At 39.0% G+C, this 24,095-nt stretch overlaps 1 protein-coding gene across 1 annotated transcript in view; it reads left to right on the top strand.

Annotated features, from left to right (window-relative positions):
- Positions 1-23,028, top strand: part of LOC144478688 (uncharacterized) — a 65,132-nt gene extending 42,104 nt beyond the window's left edge. Inside the window, exons 4-6 of the mRNA XM_078197270.1 lie at positions 2,561-2,699; positions 7,220-7,334; positions 8,331-23,028. Of these exons, the coding sequence (XP_078053396.1) occupies positions 2,561-2,699; positions 7,220-7,334; positions 8,331-8,447 (371 nt within the window). The 3' untranslated portion in view covers positions 8,448-23,028. The remainder of the gene's footprint in view (positions 1-2,560; positions 2,700-7,219; positions 7,335-8,330) is intronic.
- The last annotated feature ends 1,067 nt before the right edge of the window (positions 23,029-24,095 follow it).

A 24,095-nucleotide genomic window follows, 5' to 3' on the forward strand; every position in this document is an offset into this window, starting at 1 on the left:
CGACGGTATCGAAAATCAATACGGGGGATAAGAATGATGTCCATACAATTAATTTGTACGCATGCGTGTGTAGCTTTTCCACGATCCGGTGCCCAGCAGTAATTAACTGGAAAAATGATGACTTATTTAAAGTCTCCGTGGATGCTCGTTGCTTGTTGGATAAATTAAAAAATGTTCTTATATCCGTCTCAATTTATTTAAACTAAAAAAAGAATTAATTGTAAAATATGGAACTCAAATAAAAATGTATTTTCCGTTTGAATAGTTTTAATAAATTCAGGAGGATATAAGAGAACATTTTGCATAAAGATCCGCTATCAAGTAATTATTATTCAACATCGGAATAAATCCATTCATTATTATATCTTGATAAGATAACGTTTTGCAATCACTATGTACATCTCTTATTATATGAAACATTACCTTCTTGCTTTAGGCCTACTATGTGTCTATATATTCATCTTAATAGCATTTTTATTAGCGTTATTAAAATGAGATAGATTTACTCTCTTATTTAATAATCGTATCTCCTCTTCCCAAACATTATTATTAACAGAAATTATTAACAGAATTGAATACACTTCAAGATTTCATTTCGTATATTATCCTAATCAACATCGTTCGTTCGTCTCTGTCATTCTTCCTTATCTTCTAGGCTTGCTATATGTCTTATCTATACTAGTAATATCTTTCCCGCCTTTTCTCGGGCTCGTTCCACTACACAGTTTTGACTAGTCCAATAATGTCCCATTCCTCAACTGATTGTTTGAAGCTTTTTTCCTTGTTCATCAGTTTCGCTACATTCCGGAGCAGCAGTTTCAGTTCCTGCATATTTCCTGCCTCTCCTCTTATTTGTAGTTCTCTTCACTCTATCGCTACTTTCTCCGCTACCAGATTTTCCTCTTTCCACTTTTTAATATCTTCCTCTCCCCAATCTATTTACACCATTCCTTTCTCATCTGTAAGCTCTCATGCGTTAACATTAGCTGCCTTTCTTCTTTCCTGGCTATTCTTTCCAATTTGTAATACAATCTTCTTCGCTTCAACGCCTTGTTATTTCGCATTCCTTTTTATCCTATTTCTAGCTGCTGGCACATCCTAACCTGTTTATCTTGCTCCTGCCTTAGCGGCAGAATTGGATATATTTCAAATAAAAAATGTTGGACACAATATTTCAAATAACAATTGCTTTCTGTTCTATATACAAAAATATTTGAAAATATCTACGAAATGGTAGTAACTTAATTATATGGAAGAAATAATATTTTTTAAATAACGCATGAGAAATAATTATTTCAACGGATATCTTATGTTTTATATGAAACATAAGAAAATCATTTTCACAGTTTTTAGACAGAATTTTGTTCATTTACAAAAATAACATCAGTGATTTGATTATACAAATATTAACCCTATCTTGTATATTTTAAATAACCATTTCATGTTGAAAAGTACATAATTCAGGTATATATTCTAGTAAAATCAGTTACACGTTTCAGCTAAAATTTTTTTTAATACGAATGTAAATAATTGATTTAAATGAGTGAATGTAACATCATTGTTATATAAAAAGTAACGATTAATGTACATAAAAATGTCAAGGTAGTAATTCCAAGTATTATTATTTTTATCTCGAATCGTTGTTTACGCCAGTTCCAAAGTTCTACAGCCGAGAGGTAAAACGTAGTTATATTGATTATTAGACTGCTGATTTTTATGAAAAATAAAAATTCTCTACGTCAACTGCTAAAAATAGAAACTGAATAAAAAGTGCATTTTTTTCATATTTTTCGGTCTAATGATCATTATCTACAATGCGAAGAACGTCTTACGGCATACGCTATGAATTCAATTTCGAGGATGCGATGCGTGAGAATCTGCATGCAGGGTGGATGGCGTGAGGTTTCCCGATAAAAACTGCTATAGCTAGAACTATTATAAACTTTCTATCCTAAATTCACAAACTTTCTGTGTCCGTGAAAATGTACCATCGGATACCGAAGTTTGCCAGCATTTTCAAATAACAAGCTGCATTTCGGGATTAAGTGGAAAAAAGAGACGAGCTAGACTGTCTCTGTGTCTCCTAACAACTTCATTGACTTCCTTTAGCCTTATTTTTAGAGCTAGCACATCTTTCGTTATGCACTGTAGTTATAATTTTCTTCTGTCTGTGTCGGTGGATTGCTTTATTTATTCTGAATCTTCTGTTCCTTTCGTCGCCTCTTTCTCTCATCTATGTTATCAACTAAGTTTTAACAAATCACTTGAACGATGTTTAAATAGACACGTATGCAAATCATTTGCATTCCGTAAATTTATTAATAACATTTTGACGAAAATATAATACAAACTAGATTAAGGTTTGCAGTTTCGTTATAATTATCGTTCGGTGTGTCGTCGACAAAGGATCGTTACATCTGAATAAGCACGACGTATATGATCAGAGAACCGATGTAAAATTTGATGAAATACCGGTGTAACCGAACATTGTAATTTTATAACAATCATCAATCTCCATTCTCCACAGAAATTTCATCGATCAATGCATTTTCGTTTCCAGAGTTCCTGAAGCATGCACCGTGCATGCACAAGGTACAGCCGCTCTACGAACTCTGCATGAAAAAATATCAACGGATCACTCAAGACATTTCAAGGAACAACAGTACAAGTCCAGATGGATCTATGAAAAGCCTGTGTTGGTGAGTCATAATTAACATAAACTGAGAAAAATCATTCTTATTTATTAACTGGCGATCTTAAGCTAAAATTTCAACAAATCGTGAACTTCTTTCAATGGGATACAAATTTTTAATAATTTGTAAAAAACATTTGAAGCAATACTATTGCATTATTTTTATTAAATTAATTAAGAAACGCAATCATTTTTCTGCGAAATAATGAAATTAATTTTATAATGGTGTCGAAATTAATTAATTTCAAACAGTATCGAATATCAAACGCGGATTGCATTGTTGATATTCGACACCGTTTAAAAGATGTTTAAACGGTGTCGAATCGAGTTCAAAAAAGATGTTTATTTAGAACGATTATTTTTTTGTTTTATAAAATTAAATAATTCATAAATGAATAAATAAATAATAATTTAGTAATATATAACTTATTTCTAGAAAAGAAAATTTTTTAAACTTTTTACACCACACTTCGAGTGTCCATCTACTCTGAAACTATTTTATTCTTCAATAAAATTAATTCGTACTTTATATACTTCTCTATTATGTAGCCATCTCTTGCTAGACGTGTTACACATCGCTCGCGCAATATTCATAAGACGCGCTGTTTACGAAACTAATCATCCTATGTCCATTTGCGGTTGTAATTATAAACTACTCGTGTAACTATTTAATGTTACCTTGTTACTAGACCGCTCAACAGCCTTTAATTATCTGCGAACTTATGAATGGTATTATTAACCGTCTTTTTTTTGTATTACTAATGTCTATGCTTCATCTAGGTCACTACGATGCACAAATATTTCTTACACATCGCTTCGCAGATCTGTTTTCAATCTCTCCGATTCTACTTGCGAAATTGCAATTTTTTATAGTTGTTTCGATTTCTCTCCTGTTCCACTGTCATCGTTTCAGAGGCAATTGCTGCCGCATGAATACATTCCGTAACGTCGGTAACGTTTACTAATTGGTGTTACCATCGTTCGTAGGTAATTAATTGGCTTAATTACTGTAATTAAAGGCACAGGTAAATAAACTGTTTTATCGACTAGTTTCGGTAGTTAATTGAGGACTTATCCTCGAAAGCCGATACTTTTAATCATCGTTCGAACTCTTTGAGGCTATTCCCCTTTGTATACTGGTACACAAGCATTTTTTTCAGACCACAACGTACAGACGTCTCTTTCCATCGTGGCTTTAGAAGTTTCTGTTGCGTCTTCTCCGTTACTGTAGCGCTCGATAAGAATGCTTGATAATTACTGGCTCTTGGTTAAGCCGATTAAAAGCTTCGCCAGGTCAAACGTCGGGTTCGAGCGAAACCATTTAACAGAAATCTAACCGAAACCAGAAGCGTTTATTTTGTATTTCGTGTGTTTCGATCGATTATTATTTTTTCGTAATTATATAGCAGCCTTTTCGTTTCTGTACTTGTATGATTTATTTGGACTAATTTCTGCGAACTTATTTCAATGAAACCAATTTGTCAATAACGATAACAATGTTTTCGTTTCAACGCACTGGTTGTATTACATGTATCATATTAATCATTTACAATAATTCAGTATACAACTTTCACCAAATACATATAACAATGTGCTGTCGGTCGCCGTGTGAGAACGTTTAATCGGGCTCAAGCACATTCCGGTGCTTGTTTCGACGCGAACGGGCTTCAGTTCAAGCCGCTTGAACTCGCCGTCGAGTTCAAACCTCAAATGCTCTAAAATACCTGTAAGGCTATACCGGTAGAGGTTTAAGACGCGACATTAATGCCACGGTGTACGACCTCTGACAAACATGATCTCATAAAACAAGCAAGGCATTTTAAAGAATAGTTTCATCAACGATTAGAGACGAATTCGATGATAAAACGTGCAGAATGTCTGTGTTAAAAAGTTCAACACGTACAAAGAAAATATTATGGAATAAACGATTATATATTTCCGTAATTTGTAAAATCGCAGATAGAAACCAATTTATGAGAGGTTCAATCGCTGTTGATTATACAAACAATTTTACAATGAATATTCTTTATACGCGTTGTCGTATAAAAATAATGTTATAAATTGTTCTAATATTTTATCAATCTATATTTTGCATAGATTCACTCATATTTTCTAAAATATCATACTTTTTTCTTTTCATTTATTTTCTTATCATTGTCTTTTCTAACTTCCCAATAAATTAATTGTTCGCAAAAGTTTTATTTTATATTTTATTATATTTATATTTTTATTTCTCTGAAATAATTTTTAGCAATTATAATATGCCGTTTTGTTTTCTAATTTTACTTTAACAATTCCCACCTGATATTTGTAAGCTGCTATTTCACAATAGAGGTAAAACGAATTTTATTTCGACCAACACGTCGGTCTCTTGAAAATTGTCAGCATGCGTTTAAGAACGCTATGCCTGTAATATTCCATGCAAGGTAAATTCGATTAAAGAAATTTTTAACGGCGAATAAAGAAGGGGTAGAAAATGCGGTGGTTGAAAGTATTTTCTTCGATCGAGTTATTCCATTAGACACAGTAAACGCCATAGAAAGCGCAGCAGAAAGATTTAATGCAAAAGGAGCAGGCACAATGGCAAGAGTGCAATTGAATTTACACGATAACCGTGTTGAGGGAGCGTCGACGTGTTCATATGCGGTGAATGTTTTTGAGATCTTTTTTCGCCTCCCTTCTGCGCCGCCATTGGCCGCTGACTCGCTTTCTCCTTCCCTACGGCTCTTCTTATTTTTTTAAATTTTCCTCTCTCCTTTTGCGGCCGTTTTCCTCTGCCCCTATTTCAATTTAACTAGTCCGATGCGTCGTAACGCTTTTGCCTATCACCATCTCTTTTTTTTCTTTCGATTCCTCTAACCTCTAATCCTTTCGTCACTTTTACCTCGTCGCGTTTCTTTATTCATAATCACTATCTTCTATTCCCATCGGGGATTACCTTCTACAGTATTTTCTTGATCCAATAAATCTTCTTCTGTTTTTTCGGCACTACTCATTTTCTCTATTTTAACGCGCACTTCATTCTCCCCAGCGATTGTTCTTCCATTGCGTTTGTACTCCACTTTTGTCGCCTCTCTCCCGGTCCCTTCTCCGTCCCTTCGGCTTACAGTTCTTTCCCTACCGGGTGATGCGCAATTTCAAAAGCTGCAACAGACCGTGGTACAGATAAGCTAATGTCATTCCACCCTCTGTGCGACCATCAGTGTGAAAAGCCTTCTCTCCTGTTTCGTGTTTATACGAGTCTGTAAAAAAAAAAGAGAAAACGGAGAGAGAAAAAAAGAAAGGAAGGAAAACGCTGCTTCGCTAAAGACAGCCGCCGCGCATGGTTCCCTGCAACGCGGCCATAACACACATCGAATATTATTCTTCCATTTTTTATCGTGTTTTTTTTTCCTCCCGGCGGTATAGCGATCTTTGATATCATTGTTTACGATCGGTTGTTTTCCCCGCTTGAATTTCGGACAGGCGGACTATAAACCTTTTTGCTGCCGTGTTGCTTTTATTCCGCTTCGAGTTTCTCTTGTCATTACCCCGCCGGAAACTGGAGTCGGCCAGTCCGGCGTGGCGTATAGATTCGACGTCAGGATAAAATTTTATTGTAATATCCTTCAAAAACAACCGACTTCAACATTTTTTTACGAGCTCGTTCGGATGACCCTTAAATTTCTCGCCATTCGCGAGCGGTCCGTTTAGCCGTGCACATTGCCGCACGAAACCTTGCCATGTCCTCCAATATCTGTCGTTTATGAGGGAAGAAAAAAATAAAAGATAATGGATATCGTCTTTTGCTTCCGTAACAACGGGTTGAGTAAAGGTGTCTCGACTTCTCTGTTGTCTTGTTCGTAACTTCATTACGGCAAGATGTTTTAGTCCTATCTTTTTTACGCAAAGTTTTACTGCAGGGGATCTTTAAAAAATATGAACGGGCGTACAATAGAATGATATATTTAGTTACAATGCTAAATTAAATGCTCACTGATTTTTTTACAATACAATAGTGTTGCATAAAAGCTTTTGTTCTGAACAAAAGCTATCGAGAGAGGCATAATCTTCTTGCTATTTAGTTCTTTTCTTTTTTAATCGGAATATAAAATTCAATCTTATAGTTGAATAGAATATCACGTGAATGTCATTGATTAGGGTCAAAAATTAAAAATTTTCGGGATAATATTTAAATCTTTTTTTACGTAAGTAATGCTCAAAGTGTCGTACCTCCATCGAAGAACATATTTTATCATTAACTCTTGGATATGTGTACCATAACACATTTTTACTACGTGTACGATTAAATATATTAATTTAAGATTAAAGAACCGAAGCGGACCTTTATATTTTCATCGAAAAGCCTAATACTGCATAAAACCGATCAATACAGTGCGCACTCTTCTTAATACTAATTTTTATCTATAATAAATAGTTCATACACAACTTAGGTGACATACTCGAATGAGTCAGCATATACATTTATAGGGAATCTTCTCGATAATCGAATGTAATGAAGAGAATTGTTGCATTTGTTTGTTTCAGTGGCTTCAAGGAGTATTTGGATTGCTCGCACCACACCGTTCGTCGAAAATGTGGCGATGACACAGCTCAATTTACAAAGGAGTTCCTTGACAGAATGTCAGGCTCGCTGTTAAGGGTAAATATTTGCTAGCCTTTGTTGAGAAGAGACCGTTGTTACCATTATGAGATGCAGTCCAGTCATATAAAGCTAGAAGTTCGTCGTTTTAGAACGTGTGTCGCGTCTTGTCACGTGTCCTTTGGATGGCATTCAACCTTTCTAAAATCGAAATAATAAGCTATGCGAGTGAATGCAGCATCAAGGGGACAATGGCAAAAGTAAAATCGATTTTGAACCTTATTTCCAGAAACTTTGAACAGTGCTTCATACGTTTTAAAGTTTGCTCAATTTACAATCATCTGACGAATGGTCCAAAATATATAGAAAATATGCATAGATTTTAAAATATTATTGTCCATAATACTTATATTAATAATAAGTTAAACTAATTTCAACATTTTCTGCTTCGCATAGAGATTTATCACTGAAATAATCATTTCAAGCAATAAAAAGTAAAGTTTTCGTATGTACAATACTATCAATTTTATTTGGAAAATGTCGAAATGCTTTAACCTGAATTTTTTCGTTAGCAACAAGTTCTAAAATCGGCCAATTTCTATCACCTACATTTTACTTTCAACACCATACACTGCTCGATCGAACAGTGGATATTTGCTTTTAATGATCATTTTTCTAGCAAAAGCGTACATGTACATTAATTTAATATCGAAAGCTTATGCATTAGGTTGATCAGAAAGTTCGTGTAATTTTTAACAAATAGATACAGAGCTTTTGCTTTTATCTCGCATACCACGTTTGGCGCACACATTCTATGATTACATTCTCTCCGTACACATTAGAGTTCTCTTACGCCGAAAACCGTACGCACTTTCTGAACAATTTAATACATACGTACATAACAAGGAATCGATATAAAACAGATTTCTAATGCATCTAAACGAAATATTATATTCGCATATAAGATTTAAAAAGCGACAACGTAGATTGGAATATCCGCTTAATTGCCCGATTCAGGACATCGGTTAACGAAGCGATGGTGCGATCTGGTTTCAGGTGCATTGCAAACCGTATACGGAGAAGGTGTGCGCGATCGGCAACGACGCCAGCATTTCTAGGATACTGACAGCGGTACCTGTGGCGTTGGTTCTGTTCGCAAGGTACTTCACGTAAGTGGTTAAGCACCACTCGTAGCCGGGAAAAGGGAACGATTTCCGTACACCACGAGCGCCGTGCTGAAACCAGGGGCCCTCCGTTCGTTCTCTACTTCAGATTCGCCAGCGTATTTCTTTTTTTTTTTCGAAGAGGAACCAGGGAGAGAAAAAGAGCTTGCTCGCATACATACACACATACACGGATGCGAAGCGCATCGAGTATCGAGAGGAACGGAGGACGAATAGAAGGAGGAGGAGGAGAAGAGGGTGGGAGTATATAGGGAGGAAAGGAGACGAAGAAAAGTCGAGGGAGGAAAGGTATGGACCGAGCAGGAACGATCAAAGCAACGACACTGCGAGGAAAGACGAAAGTTTGCAACTACTATCCTCTGCACTCGTGCGGCAAGTGTGTTTCTCTTTGACGCGAGGCTCGAGCCTCGTGGAAAACAAAGAGGAGAACGTGCTTTCAGACACCGTGGCAAGCTTAATCGGCCAATTGAAAGACACGTGTCGGTTGAACTGTTCGCCGACCAATTCCCGGACTGGATATTTGAATACTTGGTCCGGGAAAACGATTCTCCATCGAACTCAGGGTCAACGTCGGGAACACGAAATTGCAAACTATTGGCGCTCGACGTGCGCTCTGTCTCGGTTATAAGACTTTCTAATTACTTCAAACGACACCGAAGAATATCGGGCTAACGTCTTGAGAACGGACGATTAAAACGGCCGGGACTGAGTCAACGATATGTGTTCTACTCTCAGGCAAATTTCGATGTTTGAAAGGATCCGAGGAATACCTGAATAACTGTCGATCATTTTCCCGTTCGAATGATCAAGGTTCGAGGTGAGATATTTTTCTCTTCGTGGCCGATGGAGGCAAGAATGATTACTTCGTGCGTGCGATACAGCACAGGCAAAGGACGACCTATGAATACTGAAAGCGATCCGGGCCTGAAAAAAGGATACAGCTAAAGGAAATCGATGACCGTTCTACGTTTTTCGTTTCTACGTTCCTGCTGATCGCTGAGTCTTCTGATTTTTTTTCGGGTAACGCAGAACCACGCAAGATCTGAATATTTCAAGGACGGGAGAGATTCGAATAGCGAAACTTCTATTTCTCCGGAGCCGTTCGATCGAGCAACGATGTCGTCTTCCGGTGCCTTCGAATCCGGCCCCAGTTCTTGGCTATATCGAGTTTCTATTATTCGGGGAGCTTTCGGTAAACGACAAAAGGAAGGCAAAAAATGGAACAATGTTTGGTAGGATGGAATCGTTATCTTATCGGCCGACAACCGCGCGATTCCGCCAGTTTACTAACCAAGTGTCCCCGCGATGAGCACTTCATCTTGTCTGTCGATAATAGCGGCGACCCTTTTGTAACGAACACTCCATCGGGGAACGCAGCGAAGTGTCTGGTATTGAAAACGGTGTCAACGGAAGAAGGAAAGTTCTCACTCCCTCGAATTCTACGGAGAAGCGAGGACGGCTTAGCAGGTCCGGAAGAGATTCTCAAAAGGAAGAATGAAAGAAAGCAGCGGAGCCGATGGAAACGCGGCGAGAATTCATTCTGGCGCCGTTGTCGACAGACCCTTCAACTGGTCTAAGGCATCGGAATAAGGACCGGCTGGATGTAATAAAAATGAATCTTACTTAATTCGCGTTCGAGTAGCGTTTTCCGGCGCAACCGTCGCGCAGAACCTAAACTGGGCGGTCTCGAAAGTGGAAAGTTGTTCGGGATGAAGAACAACTCGAGACTTTTGGTTCCTTCATTGCTTATGCAGTCATTGAGCGAGCTCGGAATGAGATAACCGGAAAGCGGTGTTTGACGGTGACAAGCGGATGATAGACGGCAAGTAGGGAACTGTTTCCACGAAGACAACGCTCAAGTCGATCGTGTCGGCGGATTATTCTGGACAACGCTTTACTCCACGCCTGGCCATCCGAATATCAACGCAATTGTCGATTTCTTTCTTCGTCGTTACAGATTTTTATTAATAAGAAATATCGTGGTATTTCATGAACTTGATGGGAAGTTGTTGGGATGAGAAGCTAAAAACATCAAATGAAAGTTCATGGTACAACGAAACCTCGGTTATCCGAATTAATGGGAAGAATACTAGAGATTGGATAACAGAACAATTACGCGGTTGCAGTGTTGGATTAAATCTTTGAATGTGCAAGAGTTAACTCAAATAGTCTCCTCTAACCGCTAGTCCCATGAGCATATGCTGGATTTATCCAGACACAATAAGGGCAGTTTTTAGTCGCTCCCTATGCAGGACTATTTTCTGGGAGGATTTTAGGACGTCTCCCTCATCGCGACCGATCCCCATTCCTCAAGAAGGCGAGGATTCTCTGTTCCGTTCTTGTACTTTGGCGAGGAACGTAGCCGGACAAAATGAATAGTTCACGATTGAAATGCTCTGGTTATGTGAAGGATCGAGAGAGTTATAACCGAGTCTGAATCCACCACCCATAACAAGAGTGGCAATTCCTACATCTCGTCAACACCAGGCTAGGCGCTGTTCCAATCCTCTGAACTCTTGCCGATTACTACCGACCATTTGAGCCATTGTACCGGTCACGTTACTAAAATCAATAGTGCGCATAGCGCACCGTAGCCTACGGGAAATACGTTGTATCAAATTTTGATAATCAACGAGTAGCTGGTCATAATTAACCACCCGATGCTCATCAATCAGTACTCGCCGATGGGCCGGACACTGGAAGAGGTCTTGTTGAAACTCCTCGGGAATATAGAGTCGCCTACCCTCTATAACGATGTTCGTACGAACCGTTCTCTCAGCCACTGGAGTGGGAGGGGGGGGGGGGCGACGATTTTTGGGATGATAGTCTGCCTGCAATTTTCAACTATCCCTATCTGATCTATTAGTAGCTGATGACTACCAATAGCCTGTGTCAGATGTTTTGTCGTCCGCTCAATATACGGATCGTTCCCGGTGAAAGCGGCAACGGGTGTAGAAGCCCGTGCTCTCGCCACCTTCGCTCTAACTTGGAAAATAGTAACCTGTTCCAAAGTTACTTTGTCCTCAGGCCTCAATTCAACTTTATTATTTGTGAGATATGATACTGTCTCACGTACAAGATCCGGAATCACCTCCAAAGATAACAGCACCTCGACAGGAGGCCGGTTCACATCACCACCCATGACGATCTCTCTTATCATCTTATCATCCATAGGATGGAGAGATTCGCAAGTGGAAAGGGTACCATATTTCTCTCTCAATTTGTTAATACTCTTTTCCTGCATGGTAACCATTCCTGTGGTATTCTTCTTTCGAGTGAAGACTTCTCGCTTCTTCAGTTTTGAACCAAGACCTCTCTTAGGGATCCATTTCTTTGTCGATTCAAAGGCGACGCTGGTTACTGGAGCGTCTGGAGTGGAAGATTGTTTATCTACGTTTGCTTGTTCCAGTCTGCAATCAAGATAAATAACAAGTACCACTGGCACTTTTTCCCACTCAAATAGTCTATCAGAAATCCCCAAATGTTGAGGAAAACTCTATAGTGTACTAATTTAACCTACAGACATTATGCCTAAACGAATCAGTTCATCATCCGCTGACAATCCAGTTCTCATTGTCTTCTCGAATTTTCTTTTTTCCGACATATATTGCCTGATCTATTTAGTTTGTGTCTAGTTTACCTCCTCGCCAGCGTGTTACGTTCACTGAAGCGTCGCGTAAACCAAACCGTTGGCATGTAACGAAGTTGGAGTCAACATCTACAGACTTACGGAGTGGCAGAGAGTCCGCCAAAGTGGCGACAAACGGTGACTGGAAGTAAAACGCTACGGGTGCCAGCCGATATGTTATTTTCTCCTATTTCAAGATGACCGATGGGAACGCGGATAGTCAGATCAATCGTCCGCGTTCTCGGTTCAGAAAATATTGCGGGAGACGTCAGTCCCAACGTCGAGAGGGATTGTCGCCGTTCTCCATGCAGACGAGTGTATCGTTGCAAGCGAACTGGAAAGAAGCAAAAAAAAGAAGCGCTGGTCCTCCCTACCAGGACAAGAAGGGGACGATGTTCTCTTCCGGTACGTGCTTCGGTACGGCTATCGTGGGCAGATAACAGCACCGGCTCCCGAACAACCGATTCTCCCCTGAAAAGGAATCACTTCCACCGTCCCGGCTTCTTAGAAATTCCATCGAAATTCTGAAACCCAAATACGGCTTCGCGAGCTCCTCAAACTGCTTATCGAAAATGTCTTGTAAGCGTACGTACGGCAAGTTATGGGCTGTACTTGCTCGAACCGTTGCTCTTCCATTACCTGCATCGTGATACGACATCGCTTTCGTCGCTGTCGACAATAGTCGTGGCAAAATATTTCCTGCGTTCCTGAACGTCGACCATTTATCCTTCCGATGGTTGGACATTTTCGAATTTTTTAAGGCTTAACGCAAGAGTCGGAAACGGATTAGATACGATACTTCCGAAGGCGCGTGGAATTGTTTGTCGCATTCTTTCATGCCACTTCGTTGCATTCCTCGAGGAAGCAATTGATCAAGCAGCCACGGCGAAGCGCAATCGCTTGTCCGATCAATTTCTCCGCTAGGACTTTTCCTTGTATTTTGGGATGTCTGCTGGAAAATCACTGAAAAGTTAGGAAACTCGAAGGTATAGGTTCCTCGATAGAGGAACGTCGATCGAGTACTAGCACAGATTTCTTTGTATTGGAAATATACAAGAGAGGAAGCTGGAATGGCAGAAAAGAGAACGTCATTTTGAGAACAGATCGCAAGCACGTTTATTGTGAAAGATTATCGTTCTCCGTAGTCCTCTTGCTACCTATGGGCCAAAGAACCGGCGAAAGCGTCTCGCTGGAATGGACGCAAACGGACACCAAAATAAGAAAGAAGAGGAAATGGATCGAGTGTCAGCTGCTTCGACGGGGTTTGATTTGCGCGCACGTACCCACCTCTAGTTCGACTCGGAACGCGCTCTAAATAACAAACAGCGAATATCTCAAGGATGCAGGTAAATCACTTTCGTGCCGCGATCAGGAAGCATACGTTACGCCCGTGGGAAACTCATGGTCTGACAGAGATTTTGGATATTTCGAATGCGAGTCGTTGTTTCCCTCCGACTTCCGAGACCCGAAAAATAGGGGACAGCGTTTTCTCGAACCCATTTTCTTTCGAAGCGTCGTACTGAAGTTCAGCAAGTTTGATCCTTGAAAGACGTCTACGATCATAGAGCTATTGCTATTTATATCCTATTTCGGTAAACATTTCTGTTAACTCTTTGAGGCACATGATTTCAAAGAATAAATAGCTCCATGTTGCACAGAAATTTTAATGCATTTCCAATTAAACGAAATTGGTATATTTTTATTAACAAAGGAATCACATAACATAAAAGCAGGATGAAGTAACAATTCAATTGATCTTATTGTTATAGGATGAGACTTAAATAGTCCCACCTGCCGCGCGGGTTTATAAATGGTACTCATCTAACACATTCTTTTTACAATGAAAAACAAAACTTTTGTTTGCAACAATTGAAGAATCTGTAGTGACACGTTGAAAGTTGCCAACACAAGGGAAAACATTTACAACATTCGTTGATGGTATTACCAACTGCTTTACGTAACTAAGACTAAATATAAACTTGTGCGCATGCAGCTATTGCAATATTGCGAGGTGGGTCTAAAAATAGCCCACCATGCGCTACCGTACTTCAAACAGGTGGGACATTTTTAATCTCACCGTGCCTCAAAGAATTGAATGAAGTAGGATATTAAATCTGCTTGCTGAATTGTTGTACAGCACTATTCGTTATAAAGCTGTACAGGCGCGCTGTCTAAGAATTATTATATGAAGGAGAAACGATTGGAACTAAAAATTGTCTGGTTCGAGAATATGCATCTCTTTTTCGCAGTGTTTTAAAGTTAATTGGAAACTTTGTCGAATGTCATCGTACTGATTTCTTTGTTTCATTTGTTACACTTTAGTTGGAACAAATTGTTTGACTGTCCTCTTCAATTCCTAATTGCTACTGCTTTTAAATAATTAATTGATTTAAAGTTCACGGGCTACTTTTGTATAATTTAGCAATACAGATATAACAGTATCATTCAGTAATAGAGTTAAATCAATGTTGCAGGTATATTATTTTATATTACAGAAATGTTGCTTAGTATATTATTTTTCATTTTCCATATTTCCGAATGTACTCTTCCACGTTTCTAGTAGCATTAGTTATTGAAAGTTAGTAGATAATTTTTCCTGCTTGATATAAACATAGCAAAGAAACAAGGATGCCAACCGACTTCGCAACATGCAAAATTCTCCTAAGCAGCAATGATATCAATTAAACACGGAGTGAATGTTAATTTTGTAACACGCAGCGAGTGTCTTCATTTCTTTAAATTATTACTCTAAAATTGCTAGTCACTTTTAGGTTCTTCATCTGCGACATCATTCGAAGTCCGCGAGAAATTTGATGAAACGATAACATGGGATTGTTATCAATGTACTGCGGATGTCACGTGCAGATTCATAGAATTGATTGAAACATATAACTTTACCTACATAAATTAACAGCATGTTCGCGATATTTTTGCAACGGGTAATGTTTTAGTTCACGAAAGAAATTTTTCTTTATTTTTTTATAAAATAGTGCAAGAAAACATGAATTTGCTTAATGATCCACAGTTTAGTTATTACCTTTTAAATTGAATTCCGTAATGTTTTCTTTGTTACGTACTAGCACAAGATTTGTCTAGACATCGATAATCATCATCAATAATCAGAAAATGAAGACACTCGCCGTCTCACGATAACGGCAGGAATTAGGTGGTCGATCATTTCTTGTCGACACACATTCCCCCGAATTTACTTTTCCTTGATGAAACGACGTAAAAACCCGAACGTGGATAAAGAGCTGCATTCACAGCTTTGTCGTATCACGGATCATACCTATCAGAAGATTGCTTGTTCAAGTTGCGCTCAATGCGGCGCGGCCAATCGCGTTATTGGACGTTCAATTATAATTCGTACGAATGGTGCTTCATTATGTTTTACTTGTAAATATTTGTCTGCACACCGAGCGAGAATTACACAATCTCTACGTGTTTATGAGTTAAATTACGTTTGACGAATCGATGTTAGTATTTCAGCGAGATAGCAGCACAATTCGTTTTGGTTATGTTAACGAGAATCGCAAGGCCAACTAATTGCTTCGGAATAGTTATCTAATAAACATAACCCGCTTATGAATTTGTTGCGAATCGCTGCACTGTTGATCTGATGCTTAGTTTACGAAAAAACTGCCACCGTAGAATAATTGCTGGTACGTGTAAATACATTTATAATTGTCGGTTAACTGACGAGGACGATAAGGTACACTCATGTGCAACGCATTGGACAGTATACGTGATCATTAGATTTCGATAGTTTCGCATAAAAGTGTGTAGTAATTTCTGAAATATGAATTATAGCTTTTAATTCAGTTTGACAAATGTTCTGTTGTTTTGTCAAACGTATTCTTTCTCAGATTATTTTGTGTAATTTTAGTTTCGATAATGTTCCTTATTGTGTGTACCGGATTAAATACGAGTTCATCTCTTCGTTTTATCTAATCACTTATACAATAATGAATTCGACACTGTAATTTGATGCAATTTCCGGTTTTGATCGCTGATCAAATTTATCTGATCTAAATCGTGCAGAGATGTGAAATACAAATTTTTGTAATCTAATTATGATGAGACACGTACATTTGCTGAACATTTACCACGTTGCCGATCACTTGAATTGTTTTTCAATAATAACAGTCTTAAAATTAAGCAGCACACAAGATGCGGTATCAGTTAACGCTATTTCTGCGTACTATACAATACGCAGAAAGTACAAAATGGGTTTTGTACGTCGCCGATAGAGGGTGTTTTCTTTATTTGAGCATAACAAAATTGTTAATTCAGTTTTCTGTAGTTTCATGAAGCGCAAAAGTTTTAGAAAACAATTTTGTCATGTTTTACGTATTTTGGAAGATACACAGAAAACGGAGATCCAGGCTGCTTACATTTAAGAAGTGTTTTCACATCGAAGAACCGAATTTAAGCGAAACAAATAATGTTTACAAAGTCAAAAAAGGGAAATTTTCGGAATGACGAAGTCTCCGCCATTGATTAGCATTGTGTTGATACGGATTAGGGATAAATGAAATGATTACTAGAGTGTTGACGTTCGTTCTTCATTAAACTGAAAGAACTATTCTAAATAATCGTTTCTTTTTAAATGTTATCCAAAGATATTAAAGAAACGATTTTTAGTCTGTTGAAGAAATATTGTTAATTGGTTGAAAATAATATGAAAGAATAATAGAAGGCCACGAGGACACGAATGGTTTTGATTGTGCAGTTTACTCTGTTCGCGAGTAAAATTCCGCCATTGTGTGAGCTACGATCCGCAAATGAAGGAAATACTCATTTTGGAAAAACGCTCGATGTTTAACCATAAATCGACAAATGTCGACAACGCGTCTGGCCCCTTGCGGGAACAAGAGACGCGAGTCCGCTGGTTTATCACACGGAAAGATCGTCGAACGGACGTTCGTGCGTGCAACGGGATCCAAAGCTTTAATGAAATTAGTTTAGACAGTGCGATTTCCGGTTATTGGTCGGGCGGAGACGTGGGATTATGTCAAACTACGAGTGAACTTTGTGTGTCGGAGCGCCTATTTCGTCGAAACGGGGTTAGCTCAAGTTATCCTTAATTTATTTATATTCGTATGCCTATTTATTGATCATTTATTATCTCTACCATCATTTAAGTCGAACAATTTCATTTTGTTCGTGTTTTGCATCAAATTAGAAATTATTGGCACGTCGAGTGCCTGATGCATTCCAGGCCACGAATGTAGAATTTTCCTCATGTAGACTGTAATGAATGTTTTAGCTTAACTCACTTGTCCTCTCGTACGATACGCCATGTTTCATAACCTGTTTGTTCGCGTGTCGCGTTTCCATTCTGCTTTTTTTAGCGTTCATTTAAAATTTTTCTTTCCAATTATTCCTATGTCAATTCAGCTTTTTCTAAGCTTTTCGTTTCGTTTATTTCTTTGATTTAAAACGCTGATTTTTCAATGTACAGATTTTACAAAATTTCCTTCAGAACGGTTCTAACCTTTTGTTTATTTGGCATTGTTAAAACGACCGGTGCGTAGCGTGTTTCATATTTCCTATTATTCTTGTGGGAAATTTTCGACTTCAGCGTTCCAAAGTGATTTATGGTGAAGCGTTTACGCTCTGTCTTTGAAATTTTTCATACTCAATATAGGAAGGATTGAGAGACTTTATCGTTTCATACCAACTTGCGCGAAAGAGGCAATGTAGCAGAAATTGAATGAAACGTTTCAAAGAAAGTACGGGAGAAAATTTCGCAGAATGACTTTTAGAGGAAAAAAATGCAACGAAAAGGTACGGAAGTGTCGGATGAAAATATCGAACACATATCCATCGACAGAGATAATCGTCATTAAACAGAACAATAAAAGACGCGTTACTTTTTCAGAATAAGTTACTCGCTCAAGAAAATTGCCAATTGAACTCTACTATTATACAGATTTAGCCGGGGATTACGTTAAATTACCGAATGGTTATGAGATGATATTGGAGGTGATATCATCGCGTAAATTATTGAGAGAAATTAATTCTGATGCAATCGCTTAGTATAGTTATTTATTTTCTTCTATAAAGTCAGAATTTCTCATATTTACCGTTCTCTCAAAACGCAAACAATTCCCTGCTTCAATCAAATTTTTATATCTAAAATATCGAAGTTTAAACGAACAAACAAATAAAAAGTTGAAAATCGTTGCAAGTATTTCAATTACTTTTCTGTCTTGTACAGATTAAGAGCCGAGATACACTAGTCTTCGTGTTTCATCAGTTGTCAACATCGTGTTGCTATTCTCAACTCCTAGTTGTTAATGGTGCATACGCTGGCTCAATCCCTCGCGGTATTGTATCATGTTTAATTCAAATAATTATTCTCCTCTAATAACCATACCGATACGAACAGGAAAAATCGAGCAACGTGCAACGCGCACGAAAGTCGGAGAAATTGAAAGACTTCGATAGCGAATAAATTGGTAAACGATTCAACGTGAACTTTAAAGAAGTGGAACTGAACCGTCTCCTTCATGATTTGATCGCAAGGGCAGCGCAGTAGCGAGTTGTCCCTGGAACGCGAATATCGAATATTAAACGACTCGGAAGTGCTTCGTTAATTGATACTTGGGGGAAAAAAATGGAAAGTTCATCTTTACTCGGTAACTAAAAGCTCGCGAGTTGAAGTCACGTTCATGCTATCTTACGAATCTACCTTCGTTGCTCAAATCCACATGCTCCTCCGCAGGCGTACCTATAAATTAGATCTTGGCGAAGTTTCCTGCAAGCTACCATTATTATTCCTAAAAGACCCCTCAAGGCTAATCATGACCGTCTTCTCCGGAAGATCACGTTGTTCTATCCCATTATCTCGGTTGACTCCTCGAACTCTAATTCAACATCTTGTTTAGCTGAAATATCTCCTTTCGTCGTCTCTGGGTCCTGCAGCAAGCAGATTTTGCCGTTTCGAAAGAGGATCGCTCGTCGTTCATGCATTGTTCTATAGAACAGCTCTTGTGTCAATTCACATTTTATGTAAAACTGAACATTTACACACGAGATGAAGTTACTGAAGTTAAAGAATGCTGTGCCACATTTTTCTTCAGCTTTTATTTGGAATATATACGATACTATTGTAATACAGTCTAGTCAAGGATGGATGTCCGAATTAAAACAATAAGTCTTCCGACTTTCATAAAACAGTTTATTCACTACGAACCTCGTGGTATCTTCGTTCGCGCTACAATCGCAACAACCAACAATATTAACAAGACTAACAAGGATAACCACTCAGAATAAGAATAATCACTAAGAATATCACTCGGAATAATCAATAACGGCTAACTACTAACGAGTCGTCTCACTAAGAATAATAACGAATAATGAATCGACCGTTGCACGTTGCGCCCTCCTATAATGTTCGCTACGTAGGCGGTTACTTTTTGAAAACCTATCGCATTCGTTTCTAATATTAATCTACGCCCACCAAGAGGTGACAGGGTAAGGGAAGACTAGCTAGACTAGTTTGTTAGCCCTCATCGACTCGCGCTTGGCCTGCAGATGTTTTACGGTACGTCAATGGCTATTGAGACCTTTAGCTAAAATACTAAATCTGACAAGGCTCATAAAAATAAAAAGTTTCACTAAATCTCAAAAATAGCCTAAAGCACGTCCGCACCGTAATCATAAACTGCACCTTCGGCCGGCCTAGGTACCCTGCCGTGGCTTACACGGCCCGCGTCCCTCTAATTTCTTACACTATTTTCTAACTGTATTGATTACTCTTATTTTGGAAACAATATTAAAACGCGAGTCCTTCTACAATTCAACTGAACTCCCGCGTTTTATAAAATAGATTTTCTTCCGATAACCCAAATGAACAATGTTGAACAGAAACATTCAAGCCGCAAAAGAATCTTATTACCCAAAGCGTTCATATACAAGCACGTATTATAAAAATTCATTCTTAGGAACGCCATTAACAAGATACGTTTGCTATGAAATTTAAACGTCTTTCGTGAACCGAAGCTATTAAACTTCCAGTAAAAAATTTAGTATTATCACATAATTGTTATCGATGATTTCTTAAAGCATATCAGTATTTATGAAAACTGGAAGCGTTCGTTTTAAACAGTAGAAAATCGTTATCGTTGAACTTCCAGGTGAAAATTCAACATCGTTAAAACATCGTCTGGAGGAAGCGGGTATTCGCGTTCAATGCCCGGGTCATTTAATTCCGAAGAATGCACGTACGCGCGCCGACACCGTGTAATAAAATCGATGTTCGATTGCAGTGGATGCGCGCACGTATTACGAGCTACCGAAAGTTCACGTTTAAAATTTGCATCTCGCAATCGGATCGATGCCGCTGCGTGCACGCCGCCCCCCCCCCCCCCTCTCACAAAGAAGCCGAAGCTCATCCGACTATAAACAATTTTCCAATATCACCTTATTTTTCGTGTTTTCTTTTTGTCGCGCGCGACTTCGACGCCGCTTCCTTCGTGCACCCGCCAAGAGGCGAGGTGCGTATAACGGACTTCGCGCAGGACTAATGCGGGATATATTCGTCGAACGTCTACGTGCCGTCGAAAGTCTGAAATTGTTGAAAAGTTTCGACGATCGGGAGCGTACGTATATTCCAGAAACTTGAATTACAGTTTCGATACCGCGAAGTTGAAAGTGGTTCCACCGAAAAGTTCGCCCGCTGGCTGGTTTACTCGGGTCTTGTCACAGACACGTATTTAATCATTCGTAGTCTTGTACATAGTAGCGACTTAGATAGCGCCGAGATGGAACGTTCGAGCGGTCCATTCATGTAACATTATTTAATGTGCACCCTCCGTGAATTTTCGTCGATAATCACCCGCCAGCGTTGTAAAATTCCACGGCCGGTGCACCGTTTGTTTTAAGAGCGTCTGATTAATTATGTATTACCATTTTAGACTGCGGATAATTAGGGCAGAAGAAAAATTGTCAACTATTTCACTTTCTAATCATTTGAATAAGTTGAATGCAGCGCAATAGCATTTTCAAATTCTTTGAATGCTTCTCATGTTTTGCACGCGATATCACTTTGTCGATATCGTGTATCGCGTTTCGTACTTCGACCGTCGGTGCTTGCGTGGCTCTGTTTCCATCTGGTTTCATAAGAACATTACGATTTTTCTTTTATAAATGTAATGTTAAAAATTTGAACGAGACGATTTTTATTTCTGGTATGCGTTCGTTTACTTTCGTTACGGTAGAAGTTTCCCAGACTTTGTTAACGAAGGAATAAAAATTTATCTCGATTTGGGGAAAGTGAAGTTGCCTTATTAAATTATATATTTTATAAAAGTGTTGTCGTGATGCTTTATTAAAGCTAAATGGTTAATATACACGAAATTGTGTGTAATATATTTTACAGCAAATGTATTGTAATCGTTTCGTGTGTTATGGAAACTAGATGGAGTGAAGTCGACGTTAATTAATAAAATACTTCAACCCTCGTAAATTCTACGCTTTAATTCGTTGTATTTTAGTTGTAATTTGTATTCCGAACGGACACATAAAATTGCAGCGCAGTCAAGGAGAAATAACAGACTTTCCGGTATCTAAAAAAGAAAATATAGTTTACGAGGGTTCACTTTATTGGCGTATATGTTATTTGTTTGTAATTTTCGAGTAGATGAAGGTGAAGGAGACCGCGCGGCTGTGAAAGTGATAGATTATTATGAAAATGTCAATTGTAGTGGAAAGGAATTCGGTGTTCACAAAAAGTATTATCGTTCTGCGTTGAGAGAAACGCGAAGCGCGTGTCGCGCAGGAAAGCCGTCGCAAGTTCGGAACATAAAAAACTGTCAGATTAATCTTACGTTCGAATTCGACGAAGTGAAAATTTGTCCACTCGCGACAGTGTTCCTGCAGGTGTTTCGAATAGCTTCGGTCGCCCTCGCGTGTTTAATTACGTTCTAACGGAATGTTGCATGCAAATTGTCGGGAGCACGTCGCGCCGTTGTGAATAATTCAAATCGTTCGTAAATGATGTTGTATAAGGTTAGTCGTCTGTTCCAAAAATAACTATAAAAATAACCGTTCAACGTTTTCCGAAGATTTTTGCTTTACCAAAAAGAGCGAACTTACGGATGAATTACGGAAAATAACTTCGGCTCATTAAACGGTTTTCTTTATAGCTATTTTAAGAAGAAACCAACAGGTGGTCCACGTTACACAAAACATGAAATCTGTATTATAACCGAAATCCGATGTGTTCGTATCGAAACTTTCGCAGTTACGTGATAGAGTAGATACGTTCACCAACCATTGAGATCCTAAATAGCCAACCATGCAGTTGAATTCCGCAAAAAAAAAAAAAAGAAACGGTAACTAATCATTGCGCGCTTCGAATGCATGAACCGCACACACACGCACACGCGCGCGCGCGTGTGCGTGTGTATGTCGCAATTTTGTTGTAACGAGTGTGCGTGTGCGCTACGCGTCCAGTGTATATAATCTGCGTGTGTACATAGCCTGGAGAGTATGAATGAAAGAGAAAAAGTAAATTGTGTTCGCGCGTCGTAGAATCGTTCGTATTTTCAACACTGGAAGGTATTATCGTTTGCAAAAGTCGTTTGTACATTTTACTTGCGCCGTTGTATTTTAGTGGTGCGACTGTATAGACGGAAACAGAAAGAGAGAGAACGAGAGAGTAAGAATGTGGGAGAGATATTCTCTGCCGCTTCGTTTCCCCGGTTGCAATAGAGAAAGTGCATTTTCCTCAAAGGGAAACGAAATTAGTGGACGAGCTCGTTGAAATCCTTTTAACGCGCCGGGGGATCGACGCGACGCGACTCGCAAGCCAGAGAATACTTATTTATAATATAGTCGAAGGAAGCCGTGTAAAATATTGTTCACAGGCAGAGATGCCTGGTACTGAATGTAAGGTAACTAAACATTCGTAATAAAAATCGATTATTTTTCTTTATAACGCTGTGTACCATTATTTAGCCATTCTATTTTTTGTTACAAATTCTCCCAGTACTAATTATTCTTAACACATTATATACGGGACAGGTATTAATACCTTTCTAAAAATTTACTTTTATAGATTTTGTTACATCGTTGCAGAAGATTTGGAAAACAATTCACCCGTTTTCGAAATAAGAATTGTCTCTCTCGCGTTCGAATTGACAAAGAAATGTTAATGAAACTAGAAGTGAAAGAAATTGCAGCGTAATGGTTTAAACGCAGTCCATTCGTCTCCATCCCTTGTCCCGAGGCATTTTAATTGAACGCTGAAAACGAACAGATCGATCACGTCTCCTAAAAACAAAATTGTTCAATCTGCGCAAGAAGGGTTAATTTCTCGGAGTCTCCCGCTGCATTGAATTCGACGTTTTTTTCCCGATCCCATCGCGAGATTGCGCTTAATCAAATGGGACCAGCCTCATTCGCGGCGAAGGCTGCTACGCGCGGCCGAGCTGTGATCGACTTTTGCCGGCGTGTAGTGGTCGTTTGATGTCGTCGTTAGCGTTCACGGATCCTGGAGTTCGGGACAACGGCATTGACTATTCGTCGAGTAGTATTCGACTGCTTGCTCGCATAAAAGATAGTTGTACGCGCCAAGCCATGCGCCCCCTGCCAGTCGAGCCCTCGTTGCACATAGATACGCGCACAGGCCCGCCCGCGACGATCGAAGCAGCGAAATCGGACATAATTTCCCTTTCACAGTGACTCAAAAGCCGGAAATTCTACGCTGCTCTAATACGCCACCTCCGCATTCCACCGAACGTTACATCGCGCCGCTTTTGTGACGCGTGATTTCGGCTAATACGCGTAATGCACTCCCGCGCTGCCTGTGAAAGAGCCAGCTCCGCATTTAGAATAATACGCGTTAGACACAGATTCGTTCTTCTTTGAAATCGCTGCTCGTCGATTAGACTTCGCCGAGCATGTGTACCGAATTTGTGACATCGGGGAACGTCTAATTAAAATCACTCCTTATGATTGCGATTCGACTGCGCTCTTGAGACTACGGAAAAGCTAATT

This window comes from Augochlora pura, chromosome 1, assembly GCF_028453695.1.
Source record: "Augochlora pura isolate Apur16 chromosome 1, APUR_v2.2.1, whole genome shotgun sequence".
Classification (NCBI taxonomy): domain Eukaryota; kingdom Metazoa; phylum Arthropoda; class Insecta; order Hymenoptera; family Halictidae; genus Augochlora; species Augochlora pura.